The sequence below is a fragment of the Motacilla alba genome, chromosome 7, assembly GCF_015832195.1.
Source record: "Motacilla alba alba isolate MOTALB_02 chromosome 7, Motacilla_alba_V1.0_pri, whole genome shotgun sequence".
Taxonomy (NCBI): Eukaryota; Metazoa; Chordata; class Aves; order Passeriformes; family Motacillidae; genus Motacilla; species Motacilla alba.
This window is the reverse complement of record NC_052022.1, coordinates 22,856,751-22,882,262: the sequence shown is the minus strand read 5'-3', so window position 1 is coordinate 22,882,262 and position 25,512 is coordinate 22,856,751. Positions and strand designations below refer to the sequence as shown.

General features: G+C 40.7%; 1 protein-coding gene across 50 annotated transcripts in view; it reads left to right on the top strand.

Annotated features, from left to right (window-relative positions):
* Positions 1-25,512, top strand: part of TTN (titin) — a 239,446-nt gene that overhangs the window by 211,419 nt on the left and 2,515 nt on the right. For all 50 annotated transcript variants that reach the window (XM_038142803.1, XM_038142798.1, XM_038142790.1 and 47 more), the window contains 32 exons: positions 37-624; positions 721-1,023; positions 1,140-1,436; positions 1,889-2,176; positions 2,264-2,563; positions 2,663-2,965; positions 3,128-3,433; positions 3,546-5,312; positions 5,408-5,704; positions 6,309-6,596; positions 6,690-6,989; positions 7,070-9,136; positions 9,229-9,531; positions 9,614-9,919; positions 10,007-10,297; positions 10,420-10,719; positions 10,824-11,129; positions 11,378-11,683; positions 11,780-12,061; positions 12,336-12,929; positions 13,031-13,318; positions 13,434-13,733; positions 14,194-14,496; positions 14,776-15,078; positions 15,198-15,782; positions 15,925-16,230; positions 16,326-16,625; positions 16,856-17,431; positions 17,523-17,828; positions 18,492-19,085; positions 19,203-25,156; positions 25,245-25,398. In XM_038142803.1, the coding sequence (XP_037998731.1) occupies positions 37-624; positions 721-1,023; positions 1,140-1,436; positions 1,889-2,176; positions 2,264-2,563; positions 2,663-2,965; positions 3,128-3,433; positions 3,546-5,312; positions 5,408-5,704; positions 6,309-6,596; positions 6,690-6,989; positions 7,070-9,136; positions 9,229-9,531; positions 9,614-9,919; positions 10,007-10,297; positions 10,420-10,719; positions 10,824-11,129; positions 11,378-11,683; positions 11,780-12,061; positions 12,336-12,929; positions 13,031-13,318; positions 13,434-13,733; positions 14,194-14,496; positions 14,776-15,078; positions 15,198-15,782; positions 15,925-16,230; positions 16,326-16,625; positions 16,856-17,431; positions 17,523-17,828; positions 18,492-19,085; positions 19,203-25,156; positions 25,245-25,398 (19,761 nt within the window). The remainder of the gene's footprint in view (positions 1-36; positions 625-720; positions 1,024-1,139; positions 1,437-1,888; positions 2,177-2,263; positions 2,564-2,662; positions 2,966-3,127; positions 3,434-3,545; positions 5,313-5,407; positions 5,705-6,308; positions 6,597-6,689; positions 6,990-7,069; positions 9,137-9,228; positions 9,532-9,613; positions 9,920-10,006; positions 10,298-10,419; positions 10,720-10,823; positions 11,130-11,377; positions 11,684-11,779; positions 12,062-12,335; positions 12,930-13,030; positions 13,319-13,433; positions 13,734-14,193; positions 14,497-14,775; positions 15,079-15,197; positions 15,783-15,924; positions 16,231-16,325; positions 16,626-16,855; positions 17,432-17,522; positions 17,829-18,491; positions 19,086-19,202; positions 25,157-25,244; positions 25,399-25,512) is intronic.

Here is a 25,512-nt window from a genome sequence, read left to right as displayed (position 1 = left end):
GTTCTTTTAATGGTTTGGAAATATTTTCTTTTTCAGAATCTCCTGAGATTGACATGAAGGGCTTCCCTCATAACACTGTATATGTTCGAGCAGGATCAAACCTAAAAGTTGAAATTCCAGTTTCTGGAAAACCAGTGCCAAAGGTGACACTGTCTAGAGATGGTGTTGCACTGAAACCTACCATGAGATTTCACACAGAAACAACTGCAGAAAGTCTCATCATTAACCTTAAAGAAAGTGTGGCTGCTGATGCTGGCAGATATGACATTACTGCTGCGAACTCAAGTGGCACCACAAAATCATTCGTTAATATTGTTGTGCTGGATAGACCTGGTCCTCCTGTTGGTCCTGTTGTCCTTAGTGATGTCACTGAAGAGAGTGTAACACTCAGATGGCAACCACCAGCTTATGATGGTGGAAGTCAGGTTACCAACTATATTGTACTGAAAAGAGAAACAAGTACTGCTGCTTGGTCTGAAGTGTCTGCCACTGTTGCTAGAACCGTTATCAAAGTTATGAGGCTCACAACAGGGGAAGAGTACCAATTCCGCATCAAAGCTGAGAACCGCTTTGGCATCAGCGATCACATTGACTCCCAGTGTGTTGTTGTCAAGCTTCCTTACAGTGAGTAACGTGCTTCTCATGGTGTACATTGATGTTTTAGTGCTCTCATGTTGAAAATATAATTTTGTTAACAATCAATTCTTTTGCTTTCATCAGCTACCCCGGGCCCTCCTTCTACACCATGGGTCACTAATGTTACCCGAGAGAGTATTACTGTTGGATGGCATGAACCAGTCACTAATGGTGGCAGTGCTATCATTGGATATCACCTGGAGATGAAAGACAGAAATAGCATATTATGGCAGAAGGCTAACAAGACCCTTATCCGTACCACTCATTTCAAAGTCACCACAATCAGCGCTGGCCTTATCTATGAATTTAGAGTTTATGCAGAAAATGCAGCTGGCATTGGAAAAGCAAGTCGTCCTTCTGATGCAGTCCTTGCAATTGATGCTTGTGGTATGTACTCTCTATAAAATAATGAAGCCCAGCCATTTTGTTCCCCTGTGATATACAATAAGACAATATTTAAAATAGCTGTTAATTATTGGCAATATTCTTGTTTCCTTCTGCAGAACCGCCAAGAAATGTTCGTGCCTCAGATATTTCCAAGACCTCTATCACTCTCGCCTGGCAGAAGCCAGCATTTGATGGTGGTAGCAAAATCACTGGATACATCGTAGAAAAACGTGATCTTCCAGATGGCAGATGGACAAAAGCTAGCTTCACCAATGTTATTGAGACTCAGTTCACAGTATCTGGCCTGACACAGAATTCCAAGTATGAATTCCGGGTCTTTGCAAAGAATGCTGTCGGTTCCATCAGTAATCCCTCAGATGTTGTGGGTCCTATCACATGTGTTGATACATACGGTAAGTGTTTTGCGATGATATAATGATATAATTTTGGTGTACTAGGACAACGGCTGTGCTATTTTGTAGATTCATGGTCTTTTAAATATATGGAAGGCTAGTTTACAGTGATTGATTCAAGAAGCATGACTGACTGTGAGCATTTGGGCATGATTGTAAGGAACATCTTTGGCTACATCTCCATTTTTAAAGTCTTCTGGTATCTTTATTCTCTGAACAAAAGAAGACTGTCCATGGTTCAAGTGGTTATATTTATACATGCAATTGTCTCTTCTTCATAGGATAAGTTCTAACTTATTCTAGGTTTATGATTTAAGTTATATATGCTCTCTTACTTTGATCTGTATTTTTCAAATACCTTTAACTATTAGATTCAAAAAGGTAGTGTTATTTGGGGATTTTATTAAATACAGGGCTAGAATAAACATGTTTTTAACTTGTTTTTTCTTAAGGTGCACCTGAAATCGATGTACCACCAGAATATACAGAAGTGGTGAAATACAAAGCAGGAACTTCAGTTAAGCTAAAACTAGGCATCTCAGGAAAGCCTATACCCACAATTGAATGGTTCAAAAATGGCAATGAGGTACTAACCAGTGCACTAGTGTCTTTTGAAAGCACAACAGAATTTGCTTCTATACTCATCAAAGATGCAAATCGACTCGACAGTGGCACCTATGAATTAAAACTGAAGAATGCCATGGGTTCAGCATCAGCCCATATTAGAGTACAGATACTTGGTAAGTCTTGAGATGCAACTGTATTTTACTATTAAACAATAATTCAGTAGTGAATACTTAACATCTTCTTTCTTCTGCCTTCCACAGACAAGCCAGGACCCCCAGGTGGACCTATACAGTTTAAGACAGTCACTGCTGAAAAGATTACAATAATGTGGGACCCACCAGCAGATGATGGTGGTGCACCTATAACACACTATGTTGTTGAAAAGCGGGAAACAAGTCGGGTTGTATGGTCTTTAATTTCTGAAAAACTGGAGGGATGTATCATAACTACAACAAAACTCATCAAAGGAAATGAGTATGTGTTCCGTGTCCGTGGTGTGAACAAGTTTGGAATTGGTGATCCCCTGGAATCTGAGCCCATTATAGCCAAAAATTCATTTGGTAAGAAATAAGTTCTAGAAAACAGCTTATGCAACTGAATTGTCTTGTGTACTGTTTGTAAGTAGCACTGATTTACTAACATATGATTTTTTTATTCAGTTACACCTGGACCACCTAGTACACCAGAAGTCACGAAGATAACCAAGAATTCTATGACTGTTGTCTGGAGTAGGCCCACTGTTGATGGAGGCAGTGAAATATCAGGATATTTTCTGGAGAAACGTGACAAGAAGAGTCTGAGTTGGTTCAAGGTCTCTAAAGAAACCATTCGGGACACCAGACAGAAAGTAACAGGTCTGACTGAAAACAGCGAATACCATTTCCGAGTTTGTGCCGTCAATGCAGCTGGACCAGGTCCGTTCTCTGAGGCTTCTGACTTCTACAAAGCTGCAGATCCTGTTGGTAAGATTCAATGTGCATTTCTTCCAATAGGTTAGAAATCAATGGAGAATGAGTAGTTAGGGTGGGATTTTATACCAACGTAATTGAGGGCAGATTTTCTTCCTCTTACAATTAACGGGATTCTGATTGGTGTTTTTTTCCCCCATAAACTATCATTTACAGATAAGCCAGGCACACCAACAAAGCTGAAAGTTGTGGATACAACCAAGACATCTGTTACCCTTGGCTGGATTAAACCTGCTTATGATGGAGGAAGTCCAATTACCCACTATGTGGTGGAGAAGAGGGAAGGTGAAGAGCAAGAATGGACTGTAGTCAGTACCAAGGGAGAAGTGAGAACAACTGAATATGTTGTATCCCACCTTCAGCCAAGTGTTAATTACTATTTCCGTGTATCTGCTATGAATTGTGCTGGACAAGGAGAGCCTATTGAAATGATGGAACCTGTTCAAGCTAAAGATATTCTTGGTACTGTATTTCTTTGTGATTTATCATTTTCCTGGGTGGTTTTGGTTTTTTTTAACCATTTCTTATTTAACATTCTAAGTATGCATTATTAATTTTTTATTTATTTCCACAGTGGCACCAGAGATTGATCTGGATGTTGCTCTTCGGACATCTATTGTCGCTAAAGCAGGTGAAGATGTGGAAATAATGATTCCATTCAAGGGAAGACCTCCTCCAACGGTCACATGGAGAAAGGGGGACAAGAATCTTGGGACTGATGAAAGATATATCATCCAAAACACAGAATCATCTACACTACTTATTATTCCTCAAGTTACACGAAATGATACAGGAAAATATGTTCTTACAATTGAAAATGGAGTTGGAGAAGCAAAATCATCATTTGTGAATGTGAAAGTACTTGACACACCCTCTGCATGCCAGAAGCTGCAGCTAAAGCACGTTTCTCGTGGCACAGTTACATTGGTGTGGGAGCCACCTCTCATCAATGGTGGTTCTGAAATAACAAATTATGTTGTTGAAAAAAGAGATGCTACAAAGAGGGCCTGGTCAACTGTTACAACAAAGTGTTCTCATACCACCTTTAAACTGACTAACCTGTCAGAAAAGACTGCATTCTTTTTCCGTGTTCTTGCTGAAAATGAAATTGGACTAGGTGAACCTTGTGAGACAACTGAACCAGTGAAAGCTGCAGATGTACCTGGGCCTGTAAAAGACCTAGCCATGAAAGACTCTACAAAGAGTTCTGTTAAATTGCAGTGGAGCAAACCTGACTATGATGGTGGTAGCATTATATCAGACTATATTATTGAAAAGAAACTTCAGGAAGAGAAAGAATGGACATATGCAGGCACAAGCAAGAGCTGTGAATTTGTAGCTGACAAACTTAAAGAGCTTTCTGTCATGGAATTCAGAGTCTTTGCCAAAAACGAAAAAGGCATGAGTGACTCTGTTACTGTTGGACCCATTACTGTGAAAGAACTTATAATAACACCTGAGGCTGACCTTTCTGATATTCCTGGAGGTCAGATTGCAGTAAGAATTGGACATAATCTGCACACTGAGTTGCCCTATAAAGGTAAACCGAATCCATCAATGAGCTGGCTCAAGGACAACCTCCCTCTTAAAGAAACAGAACATCTTCGCTTCAAGAAAACTGAAAACAAGATAAGTTTAAGTATCAAGAATGTGAAAAAGGAGCATGGTGGCAAATATACTTTAATTCTTGATAATGTAGTCTGCAGAAAGTCATTCACAATCACTGTAATCACTCTTGGTCCTCCATCTAAGCCAAAAGCACCTTTAAGAATAGATGAAATCAAAGCAGATAGTGTAGTTTTGTCATGGGAGGCCCCTGATGATGACGGGGGAGGAGAAATTACTGGCTACAGTATTGAGAAGAGAGAAACATCACAAATGAACTGGAAGCTGGTGTGTTCAAGTGCTGCAAGAACAACCTTCAAAGTACCAAACCTTGTTAAAGATACTGAATATCAGTTTAGAGTTCGTGCAGAAAACAGATACGGAGTGAGCCCACCTCTTGTCTCAGCAGATGTTGTGGCAAAGCACCAGTTTAAACCACCAGGTGCCCCAGGCAAGCCTGTTGTATACAACGTAACTGCTGATGGAATGAGCATTTCTTGGGATGCTCCTGTTTATGATGGTGGTTCGGAGATTATGGGATACCATGTTGAAAAGAAGGAAAGAAACAGTATTTTGTGGCAGAAGGTTAATGTTGCATTAATATCTAACAGAGAATACAGGATTACTGGACTGCTTGAGGGCCTGGATTACCAATTCCAAGTATATGCTGAAAACGCTGCAGGTCTAAGCCGAGCTAGTGAGCCCAGCAAATTTACTTTGGCAGTCTCTCCAGTGGGTAAGTGAATGACTAATCACTCGTCCAAGAAAATTCTGTTCTTGTAGATTATTGTGAGCAGTAATAAAACTAAATCTTCATTATTTTCCTTTCAGACCCACCTGGTACTCCCGATTACATTGATGTCACTAGGGAAACAATCACCCTGAAATGGAACCCCCCTCTGCGTGATGGAGGCAGTAAGATTGTGGCTTACAGCATTGAGAAGCGGCAAGGAAGTGCAGACCGTTGGCTCAGGTGTAACTTTACTGATGTCAGTGAGTGCCAATATACAGTTACAGGGCTCAGCCCAGGTGACCGATATGAATTCAGAGTGCTTGCAAGAAATGCTGTTGGTACCATCAGCCCACCTTCACAGTCTTCAGGCTATATCATGACCAGAGATGAAAACGGTAAGGAATTTTTTAATATGCTTGGGTCTTGAAGCCAGGTAGTTTCTGGCTGTACTGATGGGAAGTGGGAAGTCAAGGGGAAAAGAACTTGTGACTGAGGTCCTCCCAGTCAATTCAGAACATTTATGTTCATACTCCAAGGTGGGGAAGTCTAAATTAAAGACCCAAATCTGGCAGACATACGTAATCAATTGGTGAAAATCGTAGCACTCTACATTGCTCTTGGATAAGCAGCAGCAGCAAAATTGGAAAGAAGGCATGGACTGTAATATTCCGATGCACTGAATAATTTCAAAATTAAAATGGGCCTCAGGTTGCTTGGCATACTATTAACACCGCATATTAACCATACCTTTCACCTTTATATATGTGCAAATATATATATGATGCATTTATGGATACTTACAGAAAAAATAAGTTTATCATTCATACAATAACTGCTATTTAGAGAATGCCATTTTGTAACGGAAAGAATTTTGTATTTCACAGACTTTTAATAAATAGTTAGTATATAGTTAATAGTTAATAAATAATTAGTACCTTTAGAAGAGTACCAGAAAAATATTTAATTATATGGAAATTTATTTTTATTTTCCTTTTTTAGTTGCTCCAACTATTGAATTTGGTGCTGAACACTTTGAAGGCCTTACTGTTAAAGCTGGAGAGAGCATTAGACTTAAAGCTCTAATCAGAGGACGTCCAGTACCTAAAGTGACATGGTTTAAGGATGGTAAAGAGATTGATAAAATGATGAATATAGAAATAACTACAGCTATTGGACATAGTACAATCTTCATTAGAGATGCTGTCCGTGAACATCGTGGGGTGTACACAGTAGAAGCCAAAAATGCATCCGGAACCAAACGAGAAGATATTACCATCAGAGTACAAGGTACTGCACCAAGCACTTTCAGCATGCTTTTTTAAAAATAGTATTTTATTTTAAGTGTCAGCAAATTATAACTCTGAACCTTTGAAATTGCAGATGCACCAGGAAAAGTTGGTGGACCAATACGATTCACAAACATCACCGGAGAAAAGGTCACATTATGGTGGGAGCCTCCAGCTAATGATGGCTGTGCTTCTATTTCTCACTACATAATTGAAAAACGTGAAACCAGCAGGATTGCTTGGGCATTAGTTGAAGATAAATGTGAAGCTTGCAGCTATACAGCACTTAAATTAATTAAGGGCAATGAGTATCAGTTCCGTGTCTCTGCAGTGAACAAATTTGGAGTTGGCAGACCATTGGAGTCTGATCCAGTTATCGCACAAATACCTTACAGTAAGTTTCCACCTCATTCTGCACAAATACCCATGGAATTACCATCTTGTCCTTCTAATGACATTTTTCTTTGTTTTTAGCTCTCCCTGATGCACCAGGAACTCCAGAGCCTACCAATGTAACAGGAGACAGTATCACACTCACATGGGCAAGACCAGAGTCAGATGGTGGAAGCGAGATAAATGAGTACATTCTTGAAAGAAGAGAAAAGAAGAGCATGCGCTGGGTTAAAGTATCCAGTAAGAGGCCCATTACTGAGAACAGATTCAGAGTAACTGGCCTTATTGAAGGCAATGAGTATGAGTTCCATGTCATGGCTGAAAATGCTGCAGGGGTTGGACCTCCAAGTGACGTTTCGAAGCTGATTAAATGCAGAGAACCAGTCAGCCCACCAAGTGCTCCTAATGTTGTCAAGGTGACAGACACATCGAAGACAAGTGTAAGCTTAGAATGGACAAAGCCAGTTTTTGATGGAGGCATGGAAATAATTGGGTACATCATTGAGATGTGCAAAGCTGATCTTGAAGCATGGCAGAAAGTCAATGCAGAGACTGTTATTGCTACTAAATATACCGTTGTTGATTTGGAGGCAGGAGAACACTATAAATTCAGAGTTAGTGCAGTCAATGGTGCTGGCAGAGGAGAAAGCTGTGAAGTTCCTGCTTCAGTCCAAACTGTGGACAGGCTTTCTGCACCTGAAATTGACATTGATGCAAACTTCAAGCAGACTCATATTGTAAGAGCAGGTGCAAGCATTCGTCTATTTATTGCCTTCTCTGGAAGGCCAGTTCCTACTGCGGTGTGGTCCAAAGCAGATGCTAATCTTAGTTTGCGTGCTGACATTCAAACAACTGATTCATTCAGCACATTGACTGTAGAGGAATGCAATAGAAATGATGCTGGCAAGTATGTCTTTACTGTGGAAAACAACAGTGGAAGCAAGTCTATTACATTTACTGTCAAGGTTTTGGACACACCTGGTCCACCAGGTCCTATTACCTTTAAAGATGTGACTCGAACATCTATTACTTTAATGTGGGATGCTCCTGTTCTGGATGGAGGTTCTCGTATCCACCACTATGTTGTGGAAAAACGTGAAGCAAGTCGTCGTAGCTGGCAAGTAGTGAGTTCAAAATGCACTCGACAAATCTTTAAGGTCACAGATCTAGCAGAAGGTATGCCATATTACTACCGAGTATCAGCAGAAAATGAATATGGTGTAGGTGAGCCCTGTGAATTAACAGAACCAGTTGTGGCCACAGAAGAACCTGCTCCACCTAAGAGATTAGATATTGTTGATACAACCAAATCTTCTGTAGTTTTAGCTTGGCTTAAACCTGATCATGATGGTGGTAGCCGTATTACTGGATACCTTCTTGAAATGAAACAAAAAGGATCTGACACCTGGACTGGAGCTGGACAAACCAAGCAACTTACTTTCACCGTTGAAGGCCTTGTGGAGAACACAGAATATGAGTTCCGAGTCAAGGCGAAGAATGATGCCGGCTACAGTGAGCCAAGAGAAGCTTTCTCTTCTGTTATTGTTAAGGAGCCACAGATTGAGCCAACAGCAGATCTCAGTGACATAAGCAGACAGCTTATAACATGCAAGGCTGGAAGCACCTTTACTATTGATATACCAATCAGTGGGCGCCCAGCTCCGAAAGTGACATGGAAACTTGAGGAGATGAGGCTGAAGGAAACTGAAAGAGTGACCATCAAGACGACAAAAGACCGAACCACACTGACTGTAAAAGACAGTATGAGAGGTGACTCTGGTAAATACTACCTTACACTTGAGAACACTGCTGGTGTGAAAACATTTACTGTCACAGTGGTAGTCATAGGAAGGCCAGGTCCTGTCACTGGCCCAATTGAAATATCGTCTGTATCCGCTGAGTCCTGTGTGTTGACCTGGAAAGAGCCTGAAGATGATGGCGGCAGTGACATTACAAACTACATTGTAGAGAAACGTGAATCTGGCACAACAGCATGGCAGCTGGTGAATTCCAGTGTGAAACGCACACAGATCAAAGTCAGTCATCTCACAAAATATCAAGAGTACAGTTTCCGAGTAAGCTCAGAAAATAGATTTGGTGTCAGCAAGCCAGTTGAATCAAAAACAGTAGTTGCTGAGCATCCATTTGGTAAGTGAAACACTTCTCAAAATTTGTTCTTTTCTTCTGACTGAGGTATTTATAATTGCTAACATTTTCCTCCCCATCTTTTTCATGTTTAGTCCCACCAAGCCCACCCTCAAGGCCAGAAGTCTATTCTGTGTCTGCAAGTGCCATGGCCATTCGCTGGGAGGAACCCTATCATGATGGTGGCAGCAAAGTCATTGGATATTGGGTGGAAAAGAAGGAGCGCAACACCATCCTTTGGGTGAAGGAGAACAAAGTACCATGCTGTGACTGCAATTATAAAGTCACGGGGTTGGTGGAAGGCCTGGAATATCAATTCAGAACCTATGCTCTAAATGCTGCAGGTGTTAGCAAAGCTAGTGAAGCTTCCAGACCTGTAGTGGCTCAAAATCCAGTCGGTAAGTATTACTTTCAGAGCTATGTTGTTACTTAAGCTAAAATAGGAGTGCATTTCTCATTTTTTCTGCTTTATTCCTCCAGATCCACCAGGAAGACCAGAAGTAACAGATGTCACCAGATCTACAGTGTCGCTGAGCTGGTCACCTCCACTTTATGATGGTGGAAGCAAAATAATCGGATATATTGTTGAGCGCAAACCATATAACGAATCTGGTGATGGACGTTGGCTGAAATGCAATTACACCATTGTCTCGGAAAACTTCTTTACTGTGACAGCTCTTAGTGAAGATGAAGCCTATGAATTCCGTGTACTAGCGAAGAATGCTGCTGGTGTGATTAGCAAAGGATCTGAATCAACTGGTGCTGTCATTTGCAAAGATGAATACAGTAAGGAATATTTCCTTGGAACAATTAAAAACACAATGTTCTATTTTTAGTACTCTCATGTAATTTTTTCCAAATCTCTTTTTCCAGCACCACCAAAGGCTGAACTCGATGCCAGACTGCAGGGAGAAGTTTTGAGCATTAGGGCTGGATCAGATCTTGTCCTTGATGCAGCCATTGGTGGAAAACCAGAACCAAAGGTCTTCTGGTCTAAAGGTGACAGGGAACTGGAGCTATGTGAAAAGATATCTCTGCAGTATACCAGCAAACGAGCTATTGCAATTATCAAGTTCTGTGACAGAAGTGATAGTGGAAAATATACCCTAACAGTTAAAAATGCCAGTGGGATGAAACAAATTTCTGTTGTTGTCAAAGTGCTAGGTATGTATCCCGTGATTAGTATTAATATTTAGTATACTGAAGAAAATCAGCATTCTTTTAAATAAGAATGAGAAGCTTTTCCTTAGGCACTAATGACAGTATTTATTTTGATTCCTACACAGATTCACCAGGTCCATGTGCAGGCAAAATCACAATTAGCAGAGTAACAGAAGAGAAATGTACTCTGGCATGGAACATTCCTGAGGAAGATGGAGGTGCAGAAATCACTCACTACATCATAGAAAGGCGTGAAACCAGCAGACTTCACTGGGTTATTGTTGAGGCTGAATGCCAGACTTTATCAACTGTGGTAACAAAACTTATTAAAAATAATGAATACATTTTCCGTGTGAGAGCTGTCAACAAATATGGACCAGGTGTTCCACTTGAATCAGAAACTGTGATTGCCAGGAATGCTTTCAGTGAGTGTTACTGCCTTCCATTCTGCATCAGAATTTGTGGAATAATTCTCATGGATAAACAGTGTGTTGAACAATCTCTTTTTTTCTCCCCTTTTAAAAAATAGCTATTCCAACACAGCCTGGTGCTCCTGAAGAAGTGAGTGTCGGCAAGGAGCATATCATTATTCAGTGGTCGAAACCAGAATCAGATGGTGGCAGTGAGATTAAGGACTATCTTGTGGACAAACGTGAAAGGAAGAGTCTGCGCTGGACACGAGTGAATAGAGATTATACCATTTATGACACCAGACTGAAAGTCACTGGTCTCATGGAAGGGGGCCAGTACCAATTCCGTGTCACTGCAGTGAATGCTGCTGGAAACAGTGAACCTAGTGAAGCTTCACAATACATGTTATGTAAAGAACCATCATGTAAGTTTCTATATTTAAAACATATTTTAATGTTTATTTATAATAATGGAGCATTAACTCACATTGACACTTTAACTAAGAAGTCCTTAACCATGTATAAACTCACAGAACTAGATAGTATTGGAATAACTTAAAAACAGTTATGGTTCATATTAAATGCATTTCCTGGATTTAGCTGTCTGGAAATTGGTTTTGACTGTAAAATGTTTTCTGTACCAATATAAAATGCATTTTCTTCTTTTTCAAAGACACTCCTGCATCACCATCAGTTCCAAGAGTTGTGGATACTACAATGCACAGCATCAGTTTAGCATGGTCAAAGCCCACATATGATGGTGGAGCTGATCTCTTAGGCTATGTTCTTGAAATGAAAGAAGAAGGTAGTGAACAGTGGTATCGAGCACATACAACCGCCACTCTGAGGAATGCTGAGTTCACCGTGACGGGTCTTAAAACAAACCAGAAATACCAATTCCGAGTTGCTGCAACAAATGTGAATGGTATGAGTGAATTTAGTGAATCATCAGCCGAAATAGAACCTGTGGAAAGAATAGGTAATTTGAAAACCTAATATATATTTTAAGGAAACTGTATTTTCCTTTAGGATTTGTAAGATTAACTAATTCCATATTTCTTATACCCTTCATCAGAAACACCTGAACTTGAGCTTGCTGATGATCTGAAGAAGACAGTTACAGTCAGAGCTGGTGGTTCCCTGCGCCTAATGGTCTCTGTATCTGGCAGACCTGCTCCTGTCATCACATGGAGCAAGCAGGGTGTTGACCTTGTAAGTCGAGGTATTATTGATACTACAGACAGCTACACTCTGCTTATTGTGGACAAAGTTAATCGGTATGATGCTGGAAAATACATCATTGAGGCTGAAAATCAATCAGGAAAAAAATCTGCAACTATTTCTGTGAAAGTGTATGGTAAGTACTGCTACAATTGTATGTGAGCATTACAGCACTCTGCATGCTCATTACTCAGAAATGTGTCATTCATTTCCGAAGGAAGTTTGCATTTTAAATAACATGAGAATGAGAAGTCAGAGAAACAATTGAATCCAAAGGAATATACATCATTTCTGGAGCTGTTCTAGTTTATTAATCAAATCCAGCATTTTTGTTTTATGCAGAAGTAGTCATTGACTGTAAAATGAAAGGATCCAAAAACGGAAAAAAAAATTTTGTTTGTTTGTTTTAGACACACCTGGTCCACCACCTGCAGTGAGAATTAAGGAAGTATCAAAAGATTCTGTGACACTTACCTGGGACATTCCAGTCATTGATGGTGGAGCCCCAGTCAATAATTACATAATTGAGAAACGTGAAGCTTCCATGAGAGCTTACAAGACTGTCACTACCAAATGCAGCAAGACATTTTACAGAGTTACTGGGCTTCTGGAAGGAGCTTTGTATTATTTCAGAGTACTACCAGAAAATATTTACGGCATTGGTGAAGGCTGTGAAACATCTGATGCAGTACTGGTATCTGATGTCCCCATGGTACCACAAAAACTCGAAGTGATTGACACCACTAAATCAACTGTTACACTTGCTTGGGAGAAACCACTGCATGATGGTGGCAGCAGATTGACTGGCTATGTCATCGAGGCCAGCAAAGCTGGAACAGAAAGATGGTTGAAGGTCGTGACATTGAAGCCTACCGTGTACGAGCATACCATTATCTCTCTCAATGAAGGTGAACAGTACTTGTTCAGGGTCAGAGCACAGAATCAGAAGGGCGTGTCAGAACCACGTGAGATTGTCACAGCAGTGACAGTACAAGACCGAAAAGGTAGGTGTCTATTGTTGAAAACAATAGGGTCAAGCTTACACCAAATGAATGTGATAGTTACAAAACAGGTATTTAAAATATCAATTATTTGTTTTCCTTAGTTCTACCAACAATTGACTTGGCTGGAATACCTCAGAAGACAATACACGTACCTGCTGGCAAGCCCATTGAATTAGCCATTCCAATTGAAGGACGACCACCTCCAACTGCATCTTGGTTCTTTGCTGGTTCTAAACTAAAAGAATCAGAACGCATCAAAATGGAGACTTCTGCCAAAATGGCCAAATTAACTGTGCGTGAGACCACCATACATGACACAGGAGAATATATACTTGAACTGAAGAACACAAGTGGAACAGTTACTGATACAGTAAAGGTTATAATCCTTGGTAAGATTTCATCAAAATAATTGTCCATACCTTCCTCCATTTAAACTTTTACATGTGAAATACTACATTTTTTTGCACTTGTTTTGTAATCTTCTTTTTTTTTTTCTTCCCCTAGACAAGCCTGGACCACCTGTTGGACCTATCAGAATTGATGAAATTGATGCAAATTATGTAACCATCTCCTGGGAGCCTCCTGAGCTGGATGGTGGAGCTGCCCTTAGTGGGTATGTGGTAGAACAGCGTGATGCTCACCGTCCTGGATGGCTGCCAGTTTCAGAGTCAGTAACCAGGACAACATTTAAGTTCACCAGACTTGTTGAAGGTGCAGAATATGTGTTCCGTGTAGCTGCTACAAACCGCTTTGGGATTGGATCTTACCTGCAGTCCGAAATTATAGAATGCAAGAGCAGAATCCGTAAGTCTGAATTTTTGTTCAATCTCTATCTTTAAAATTAAAAATATATATTGAAATTGGCTTATACATCCATACATATGCTAGAATTTTCTAGATGTTGCTCCTTCCTTTTGTCAGATAAAATTGTACATTATGATGCAGAGTAATCATGTAATTTTCCAGAGGAAAAATGCCATCCATAAATCTGTATAGGTATTATAGATGTACTGCACAGAACGTGGATGGTAAACTTGGATTTTCTACCAAGGTCTACCATCAATCTTGAAAAATTTCTCTACCCCGTTACAAAATAGGGAGTTTGTAATCAGTTTTACCTGATTTGTAAATTACTTAGGTGCCTGCTAGTAAAAGAGTTTGATAAGACATTGATATTGCATTGTTATTCACAATATGCCAAATCGTACTAGTGTATAAAGTCGTCTGACACTTCCTTCACTAATTCCATGTCATATTTTTACAGGTATTCCTGGTCCTCCTGGCACTCCAGAAGTGTTTGATATCTCTAGAGATGGCATGACATTGACTTGGTATCCTCCAGAAGATGATGGTGACTCACAGATTACTGGTTATATTGTGGAACGCAAAGAAGTTAGAGCAGATAGATGGATCCGTGCAAATAAAGTTCCAGTCACCATGACTCGTTACCGTTCCACTGGGTTGGTTGAAGGATTAGAATATGAACATCGGGTCACAGCAATCAATGCCAGAGGCACTGGGAAACCCAGCCGTCCTTCCAAGTCTGCTGTTGCCAGAGATCCAATTGGTAAGTAATTTCCTACAAAGATTAAACACATGATGGTGGAAGGGAATGACATTATGGTAGAATTAATTCTAATTTGGAAATTTTTCTGGGTGTACTAACAAATGAGATTCTGACTGGAGAAAACAAAGAAAATATTAGTGAAAATCTTTCGTTCAAAATTTTCCTTTTTAAATTCACTATGGAGTTATTACAGATCATAAGTTGCAAGTTAGCGTTTATTTCATCTTTTGAATATTCATAGAAACAAATCCCACCTGCCTATCTGATCTTCTCCTCCAGCTCCTCCAGGTAAACCTCAGAATCCAAGAGTCACTGATACTACAAGAACGTCTGTCTCCCTGGCTTGGAGTCCACCAGAAGATGAAGGTGGTTCTAAAGTTACTGGCTACTTAATTGAGATGCAGAAGGTTGATCAATTTGAATGGACCAAGTGCAACACCACGCCAACCAAGATTCGGGAATACACCTTGACACATCTTCCTCAAGGTGCAGAGTACAGATTCCGAGTGCTAGCCTGTAATGCTGGTGGGCCAGGAGAACCTGCTGAAGTGCCAGGAACAGTGAAAATTACAGAAATGCTTGGTAAGACATTTCAAGCCTTAGCTCTTGTTGAAAGCTGTCCTAATTTTTTTTTTTTGCCTAAAGCAGGTATGATATAATCTGTAGAATGACATAATATGACAAGTTATTTTTGTTTGCAGAGTATCCTGACTATGAACTTGATGAAAAATACCAAGAAGGTCTCATGGTGAGACAAGGAGGAGTAATCAGGCTTACAATACCCATTAAGGGTAAGCCCATCCCGGTATGCAAATGGACAAAAGAAGGACAGGACATCAGCAAGAGGGCCATGATTGCGACTTCTGAGACTCACACAGAACTTGTGATCAAAGATGCAGAAAGAGAAGATTCGGGCACCTATGATTTGGTACTTGAAAACAAGTGCGGCAAGAAAGCCGTGTACATTAAAGTCAGAGTGATTGGCATTCCAAATCCACCAGAAGGACCTCTTGAGTATGATGATATACAAGCTCGTTCTGTCAGAGTGAGCTGGAGACCTCCTACAGATGATGGTGGTGCAGATATCCTGGGTTACATTGTTGAGAGAAGAGAAGTACCAAAGACTGCCTGGTACACTGTTGACTCTAGAGTGAAAGGGACATCACTTGTGGTGAAAGGACTCAAAGAAAATGTGGAATATCACTTCCGTGTTTCTGCTGAAAATCATTTCGGAATTAGCAAATCTCTCAAATCTGAAGAACCAGCAGTACCAAAGACACCTCTAAGTAAGTTTTCTTTTAGACTCAAAAAACCCCCCAAATTAATAACTACATTATGATCTAAAAGTGCAACAATATATGCAGAAATATTAATGCTGTGTCATTGGGTTTTTTTAATTATTATTATTATTATTATCATTATTAACAGATCCACCAGAGCCTCCAAACAACCCACCTGAAGTCCTTGATGTTACAAAGAGTTCTGTCAACTTGTCGTGGTCCAGACCTAAAGATGATGGTGGTTCTCGTGTAACTGGCTACTATATTGAACGTAAAGAGACATCTACAGAAAAATGGGTCCGGCATAATAAGACACAGATTACCACTACAATGTACACAGTCACAGGACTTGTTCCAGATGCTGAATATCAATTCCGTGTCATTGCTCAAAATGACATTGGTGAAAGTGAAGCAAGTCCTGCTTCTGAACCAGTTGTATGCAAGGATCCATTTGGTAAGATAATGTCCACATTAACAGATCTTTTGAAGAGCAGCTTAATGACATTTAGAGAAAAACTGATTTTCTGTTTAATTTATTTTAATTTTCAGACAAACCAAGCCAGCCTGGAGAAATTGAGATCACTTCTATCTTTAAGGACAGCATTACATTAGAATGGGAACGACCTGAAAGTGATGGTGGCAAAGAGATCCTTGGCTATTGGGTTGAATATCGCCAGTCTGGAGAAAGCACCTGGAAAAAATGCAATAAGGAACGCATCAAGGACAGGCAGTTTACAGTAGGAGGTTTACTGGAAGCCACAGAATATGAGTTCCGTGTTTTTGCAGAAAATCAGACTGGCCTCAGCAGACCTCGAAGGACTGCTATGGCAGTGAAAACTAAATTAACATGTAAGCAAAAATACATTGTCACATTTGCTGTGATATAGTTGTAATTTGCTACGTCATAAACCATGGTGCTGCATTTATTTGTTTTATGTGATATTTGCTAACATGGCTATCCCAAAGAACAGCCTCTCAAGATCATTGAGCACAAATGAAAACCAATTTACAGTAAGATAGTAATAGAAGAAAATGCTATAGTAATCATCATTATTTTCTTCTTATTTTCTTTGTCACAGCTGGAGAAGCACCTGCCATTAAAAAAGAAATGCAGGATGTTACAACTAAACTGGGTGAGGCAGCTCAGCTGACATGCCAGATTGTTGGGAGACCTTTGCCTGATATTAAATGGTACCGCTTTGGCAAAGAGCTGGTACAAAGCAGAAAATACAAAATGTCGTCCGATGGTCGCAATCATACACTGACAGTAATGACAGATGAACAGGAGGATGAAGGTCTCTACACTTGTATGGCTACCAATGATGTTGGAGAAATTGAAACTAGTGGCAAGCTATTATTGCAGGCTCCTCCTCAGTTCCACCCCGGCTTCCCATTGAAAGAGAAATACTACGCAGGTGCAGGTGGCACCCTCCGCCTTCATGTTGTGTATATTGGCCGGCCAGTACCAGCAATAACTTGGTTCCATGGCAACAAGCCTTTGAGAGGATCAGAAACAGTTACTATTGAGAACACAGAACAGTATACTCATCTTGCTATTAAGAATGTCCAGCACAAAACTCATGCTGGGAAGTACAAAGTACAACTCAGTAACACATTTGGAACCGTTGACACTGTACTTAATGTGGAAATACAAGGTAATTAATTTTCTTTTCAGTATTTTGTGGAATATTTTTTCAAATATTGACTGGAAAAACAAATAAAAATTTTGTGCTTTTTCTTGTACAGATAAACCAGATAAACCAGTAGGACCAATTGTTATAGAGTCTATACTGAAGAATTCTGTGGTGATAAGCTGGAAACCACCAGAGGATGATGGAGGTGTTATGATAACCAATTACATCATAGAGAAACGTGAAGCCAAGGAAGGAGCAGAATGGCAACTTGTATCTTCAAGTATTTCAGGCACAACCTGTAGAATTGTTAACCTAACTGAAAATGCAGGCTATTATTTCCGTGTTTCTGCTCAGAATATGTACGGCATTAGTGAAGCACTGGAGGTCTCATCAGTAGTTTTCATAAAGCCTCCATTTGGTAAGTAGAGCCTAAAATATCAATGTCAGTATGCCCTCTGTTTTCATTTAAGCCCAGCCCCCTGCAGTTGTTTGATCACTGGCCCACCTGTGGGATCGGGGAAGAATCAGAAGGGTAAAAGCTGAAAAACTCTTAGCTTGAGATAAAGACAGTTTAATAGGAAAAGGAAAAGCTGCATGCACCAGCAATGCCAAACAAGGAATTCGTTCCATGTTTCCCATATGTTCAGCCATCTCCAGGAGAGCAGGGCTCCCATCACACATAACAGTGGCTTGGGAAGACAAATGCCATCTCTTCAAATGCCCCACCCTTCCCCCAATTTATATACTGAGCATGGTGCCATATGGTCTGGAATATCCCTTTGGTCAGTTGGGCTCACCTGCCCCAGCTGTGTCTCCTCTCACCTTCCCAGGCACCCCCAACTTCCTCACCAGCATGGTAGTGGGAAAAAGAAGAAATGGCCTTGGCTCTGTGTAAGCTCTGCTCAGCAATAACAAAAACATTTCTGTATTATCAACCCTGTGTTCAGCACAAATCCAAAACACAGCCTCATATTAGTCATTGTGAAGAAAGTTAACTCTACCCCAGCCAAAACCAGCGTACCCTGTAATTAATTGGTAAGGCAAGCTCACTTCAGTTTTTGAACTTTGTTATTCTTCACAGACAAACCAGGACAACCTGGCCAGCCAGTAGCAAGTGCTGTCACGAAGGATTCTTGCGTTGTCTCATGGAAACCACCTGCAAGTGATGGTGGTGCAAAGATTAGAACTTACTATCTCGAGAAGCGTGAGAAAAAACAAAACAAGTGGATTTCTGTAACAACAGATGAAATTCGTGAAACAGTCTACTCTGTGAAAGATCTTATTGAAGGTCTTGAATATGAATTCCGTGTAAAATGTGAAAATCTTGGTGGTGAAAGTGAGTGGAGTGAGGTATCAGAACCAGTCATTCCAAAATCTGATGTACCAATTAAAGCTCCACATTTCAAGGAAGAACTAAGGAATCTGAATGTGAAATTTCAAGCTAATGCCACATTTGTCTGCAAAGTCACTGGTCATCCTAAGCCAATTGTCAAGTGGTACAGACAGGGCAAAGAAATCATGCCGGATGGGGAAAAGATCAAGATACAGGAATTCAAGGGAGGATATTACCAGCTGGTCATCACGAATGTAACAGATGATGATGCCACGGTATATCAAGTTAGAGCTACCAACCAAGGAGGATCTGTGTCTGGCACTGCCTCTCTGGATGTTGAAGGTGAATGAAGGGTCTTGATAATCAAGACAAATTCATTTTAATTTTGAATATTTAGACCGTTGATGCTCTTCTCGTGTGCTTTTGGTTACGTGTTTTTTCTTCCTCTTTCTATTCCAGTTCCTGCAAAGATTCATTTGCCCAAAAACTTGGAAGGCATGGGAGCTGTTCATGCCCTTCGAGGGGAAGTGGTGAGCATCAAGATTCCATTCAGTGGCAAGCCACCCCCTGTGATCACATGGCAGAAGGGACAAGATCTCATCGATACTAATGGACACTACCAAGTCATTGTTACACGGTCATTCACATCTCTTGTTTTCCCAAATGGTGTTGACAGAAAAGATGCAGGGTTTTACATTGTTTGTGCCAAAAACAGATTCGGAATTGATCAAAAAACAGTTGAATTAGATGTGGCTGATGTGCCTGATCCACCAAGAGGTTTGAAGGTAACTGACGTTTCAAGGGATTCAGTCAACTTAACCTGGAATGAACCAGCTACTGATGGTGGAAGCAGGATCATAAACTACATTATTGAGAAACGTGCTACAACAGCAGAGCGATGGATTCGTGTTGCACAAGCTCGTGATACACGATATACAGTGGTGAACCTATTTGGCAAGACCACCTACCAGTTCCGTGTAATTGCAGAGAACAAGTTTGGCCAAAGTCAGCCTTCTGAACCTACTGATCCAATTGTAACAAAGGAAGATAAGACCAGGGTAATGAACTATGATGAAGAAGTTGATGAAACCAGAGAAATTACGGCAACTAAAGCAGGTCACTATTCTACAAAGGAACTCTATGACAAATACATGATTGCAGAAGAGCTTGGACGTGGGCAGTTTGGCATTGCACACCGCTGTGTTGAGGCAGTTTCAAAAAAGACTTACCTGGCCAAATTTGTCAAAGTAAAGGGTGCGGACCAAGTTTTGGTAAAGAAAGAAATTTCCATCCTAAACATTGCTAGGCACCAAAATATCCTGTATCTTCATGAGTCATTTGAGAGCCTAGAAGAGTTGGTCATGATCTTTGAATTCATTTCTGGGGTTGACATCTTTGAAAGAATCAGTACAGCTTCATTTGAACTTAATGAAAGAGAAATAGTAAGTTACGTACGCCAGGTCTGTGATGCACTAGAATTTTTACATCGTCATAGCATTGGACATTTTGATATTAAACCAGACAATATTATTTACTTCACAAGAAGAAGCTCTGTAATTAAAATTGTTGAATTTGGTCAAGCCAGACAGTTGAGGCCTGGAGACAGCTTTAGACTCCAGTTCACTTCTCCTGAATATTATGCGCCTGAAGTACATCACCATGACTTGGTCAGCACAGCTACAGACATGTGGTCAGTTGGTGCCCTAACATACATACTTCTCAGTGGCCTTAACCCTTTCATTGCTGAAACAAACCAACAAGTTATTGAAAATATTCTAAATGCTGAATACAGCTTTGAGGATGAAGCATTCAAAGACATAAGCATTGAAGCCATGGATTTCATTGATCGCCTACTAGTAAAGGAAAGAAAATCTCGGATGACAGCTGCTGAAGCACTTAATCATGTGTGGCTAAAACAGCAGACGGAAAAGACCAGCACCAAAACCATTAAGACCTTAAGGCACAGGCGTTACTATCAAACTCTAGTAAAGAAGGAGTGGAACACAGTTGTGTCAGTAGCCCGCATTTCCTCTGGAGGCGCTATTAGATCCCAGAAAGGCATAACAGTGGCTAAAGTTAAAGTTGCCCCAATAGACATTGGGCCTATTGCTGGGCAGATAAAGCATAATGTTGCAGAAGAAGGAGGTCATGCCAAATATGTATGTACGATTGAAAACTATGATGAGTCCACACAAGTCACATGGTACTTCGGTATGAGGCAATTAGAAAGCAATGAGAAATACGAAATCAAATATGAAGATGGTGTGGCAACCATGTATGTCAAAGATGTTTCTAAATCAGATGATGGTACCTACAGATGCAAGGTGGTAAATGATTATGGTGAGGACAGCTCTTACGCAGAACTTTTTGTTAAAGGTGTGAGAGAGATTTCTGAGCACTACAGATGCAGAACTGTTAGAAAAGTGAAACGACGGGTTGATACTATGAGACTATTAGAGCATCCTCCAGAATTTACTCTGCCTTTGTATAACCGCACTGCATATGTTGGAGAAAATGTCAGGTTTGGAGTAACTATAACAGTTCACCCAGAACCTCGCTTAACATGGTACAAATCAGGCCAGAAAATCAAACCTGGGGATGATGATAGGAAGTATACTTTCGAATCAGACAAGGGTCTTTATCAACTTGTCATCAATAATGTCACTGAAGAGGATGATGCTGAATACAGTATTGTGGCACGCAATAAATATGGTGAAGACAGCTGCAAAGCGAAGCTGACTGTGATTCCACATCCCCCTCCAGCAGATGCCACACTCAGGCCAATGTTTAAAAGACTGCTGGCAAATGCTGAATGTCAAGAAGGCCAAAATGTCAGTTTTGAGATCAGGGTATCTGGTGTGCCAAAACCAACGCTGACATGGGAGAAAGATGGTCAACCTCTATCCTTTGGTCCCAACTTTGATATAATTCATGAAGGTTTAGATTACTATGCTTTGCACATCAGAGATACTTTACCAGAAGACAGTGGCTACTACAGAGTTACTGCTACAAACAGTGCTGGATCTACAAGCTGTCAGGCTTATCTAAAAGTTGAACGCTTGAAATACGTCAAGCGTGAGTACAAGACAGAAGAAGAGCGCGAGAAACATGTACAGAGGCAAATTGACAAGACCTTACGAATGGCAGAAATCCTTTCTGGAGTTGAAGCTGTTCCACTGACACAAACTGCACAAGAGGCTCTCAGAGAAGCTGCTATCTTATATAAACCAGCTGTTAGCACAAAGACCGTTAAAGGTGAATATGAAATTCAGAAAGAAGAAAAGAAGGAGAAGGAGGAAAGGAGACTTCGTATGCCATATGAGATCCCAGAGCCTCGCAAACATGTGCGTGCTGCTCTTGAGGAAGATCAGCATATTAAACACTTTGTGCCTCTGTCAGACATGAAGTGGTACAAGAGGCTGCGAGACCAGTATGAAATGCCAGGAAAACTTGAGAGGACTGTTCAGAAACGCCAGAAACGCATACGTCTTTCCAGGTGGGAGCAATTCTATGTGATGCCGCTGCCTCGCATTTCTGATCAGTACAAGCCTAAATGGCGCATACCAAAGCTGACACAAGACGATCTTGAAATTGTGAGACCAGCACGCCGGCGTACGCCATCTCCAGAGTATGAATATCACTATAGACCAAGAAGGCGATCCCTTGGTGACTTGTCTGATGAGGAATTGCTCATGCCAATAGATGACTACTTAGCCATGAAGAGAACTGAAGAGGAAAGACTGCGCCTTGAAGAGGAGCTGGAGTTAGGCTTTTCTGCTTCCCCACCAAGTAGAAGCCCTCCACGCTTTGAACTCTCTGCCCTTCGATATTCTACTGCAGGAGCACAGGTCAGTTCAGAGGAAGAAAGAAAAAGAGAGCTGAGGTATTCAAGCTATCACATTCCAACTAAAGCTGAGACAAGTGCAAGCTATGCCGAACTTCGTCAACGTCACGACAGGGCTGCCTACAGACCACCTAAACAAAAGCAAAGAATAATGGATGAGCGTGAGGATGAAGAATTGCTCCGGCCTGTTGGCACTGATCAGAGACTCTCTGAATACAGGAGTGAGCTCAAATATATGGCAGAGGAAGAAAAGAGTAGACTCAGGAGAAGGAGGGAACGAGAAATAACTGAGATCACATCAGAAGAAGAAGAAGAAATAGAAATGGTGCAATATGCTCACAGGGAATTTTCACCTTCCTCTAAATTACTAAGGAGGAGGAGATCCCTTTCTCCAACTTACATTGAGTTGATGCGTCCTGTATCTGAATTAATTCGACCTCGTTCACGGCCTCCTGAAGAAAGTGAGAGAAGATCCCCAACACCAGAGAGAACTCGACCACGCTCACCTAGCCCAGTTTCCAGTGAAAGATCTCTCTCCCGGTTTGAGAGGATGGCAAGATTTGATATATTTTCTAGATATGAGTCCATGAAATCCGCTCTGAAAACTCAAAAAACAATGGAAAGGAAATATGAAGTTCTAACTCAGCAGCCTTTCACCCTTGACCATGCTCCTCGCATTACCCTGAGAATGCGCTCACACCGGGTACCGTGTGGCCATAATACTAGGTTCATTCTAAATGTTCAGTCAAAACCAACTGCTGAAGTGAAGTGGTACCACAACGGTATTGAGCTCCAAGAGAGCAGTAAGATACACTTTACCAATACGAGTGGTGTATTAACTCTGGAGATTCTCGACTGCCACATTGATGACAGTGGAACATACCGAGCTGTATGCACGAACTACAAAGGGGAATGCTCTGATTATGCAACACTAGATGTTACTGGAGGAGATTACACTACATATTCTTCCCAGAGGAGAGATGAAGAAGTGCCAAGATCAATTTTGCCTGACTTGACAAAAACAGAGGCATATGCAATCTCCTCATTTAAGAAAGCATCTGAAACAGAAGCAAGTTCCTCAGTAAGAGAGGTCAAATCAGAAGTGTCATCAACAAGAGAATCACTTTTATCTTATGAACACTATGCTGCTTCTGAAGAAAAAGTCAGTGCAGCTGAAAAAAAATCACTGGAAGAAAGGACTTCACACAAAGCATTTAAAAGCACTCTGCCAGCAACAATCCTTACAAAGCCACGGTCAATCACAGTTTCTGAAGGGGAGACTGCAAGATTTTCCTGTGATGTTGATGGTGAACCAGCACCAACAATAACATGGCTCCGTGCAGGTCAACCTATTGTTTCTTCAAGGCGCTTCCAAGTAACAAGAACACAGTACAAGTCTACCTTTGAAATTTCTTCCGTCCAGATATCAGATGAAGGAAGTTACACCGTTGTGGTGGAAAACTCTGAAGGAAGACAGGAAGCCCATTTTACTTTGACCATTCAAAGAACAAAAATTCCTGAAAAAACAATTACATCACCTCCAAGGATCAAATCTCCTGAGCCTCGTGTAAAGTCACCAGAGCCAGTTAAGTCCCCTAAACGAGTGAAATCTCCTGAACCCATCAGCAGTCCCCCAAAAGCTAAGTCACCACCTGGAGACAAAATGGTATCAACAGAGAAAGTACAATTACCCACTGCTTCTCCACCAAAGATAAAACAGCATCTGAAAGCAGAAACTCTTGGAGATAAGGTAAAGTTGTCCTGTGCAGTTGAAAGCAATGTTTTAAGTGTCAGAGAAGTGGCTTGGTATAAGGATGGTAAAAAGCTGAAAGAAGACCATCATTTCAAGTTTCATTATGCAGCAGATGGCACTTATGAGCTCAAAATCCATGAGCTCATGGAATCTGATAAAGGAGAATACACCTGTGAAATTATTGGGGAAGGAGGTGTTTCAAAAACTAACTTCCAGTTTACCGGCCAAGTATTTAAAAATATCTACACCCAGGTAAGAGGTGTAACTGAATCTCATAAAACAGTTCAGAAAGAAGATGAGTTACTTATGGTTTCTAGCCAGAAGAAATCAGTAGTGGCAACTGAAGAGAAATCTGCAGTTCAAGAAGTCATTAAAAAGTCAGTTGTTACAGAAGATGTCAGACAATTGAAAGCAGAAATTACAGCTTCTTCAACTAAAATGACAATGTCTGAAGGGCAAAAAGTGACACTGAAGGCAAACATTCCTGGTGCCTCTGAAGTAAAATGGGTACTGAATGGAATAGAGCTGAGAAATTCAGATGATTACAGATACGGTGTTTCTGGAAGTGACCACACGCTAACTATCAAAAAGGCCAGTCATAAGGATGAAGGTATACTCACCTGTGAGGGTAAAACTGATGAAGGCATTATTAAATGCCAGTATGTTGTGACCCTTTCTAAAGAGCGGTCCAGTGAACCAGCATTCATCATGCAGCCTAAGTCTCAAAATGTCAATGAAGGACAAGATGTGTTATTCACCTGTGAAGTTTCTGGGGAGCCTTCTCCTGAAGTTGAGTGGTTAAAGAATAATCAACCTGTAAGTAATTATTTTACTATCTTTACTTGAAAAAATAGAGTTATTCATAAAATTTATCTTAAGAAACTATTTTTGTTCCCCTCCTTAGATCGCAGTTTCATCGCACCTCAGAGTATCTCGCTCTAAAAATATATATTCTCTTGAGATTCGAAATGCTGCAGTGAGCGACACTGGAAAATACACAGTCAAGGCAAAAAATTACCATGGACAGTGTTCTGCTACAGCATCTTTGACTGTACTCCGTAAGTTTGCTTTCAGATCTTGTGTTCAGAATAGTCACAACTTTTTGCTGTGGTCTGTCTACTAAAATGACTTACCATAAAATCCACTGGCAGTGTTGACTTCAGTATTTTAAG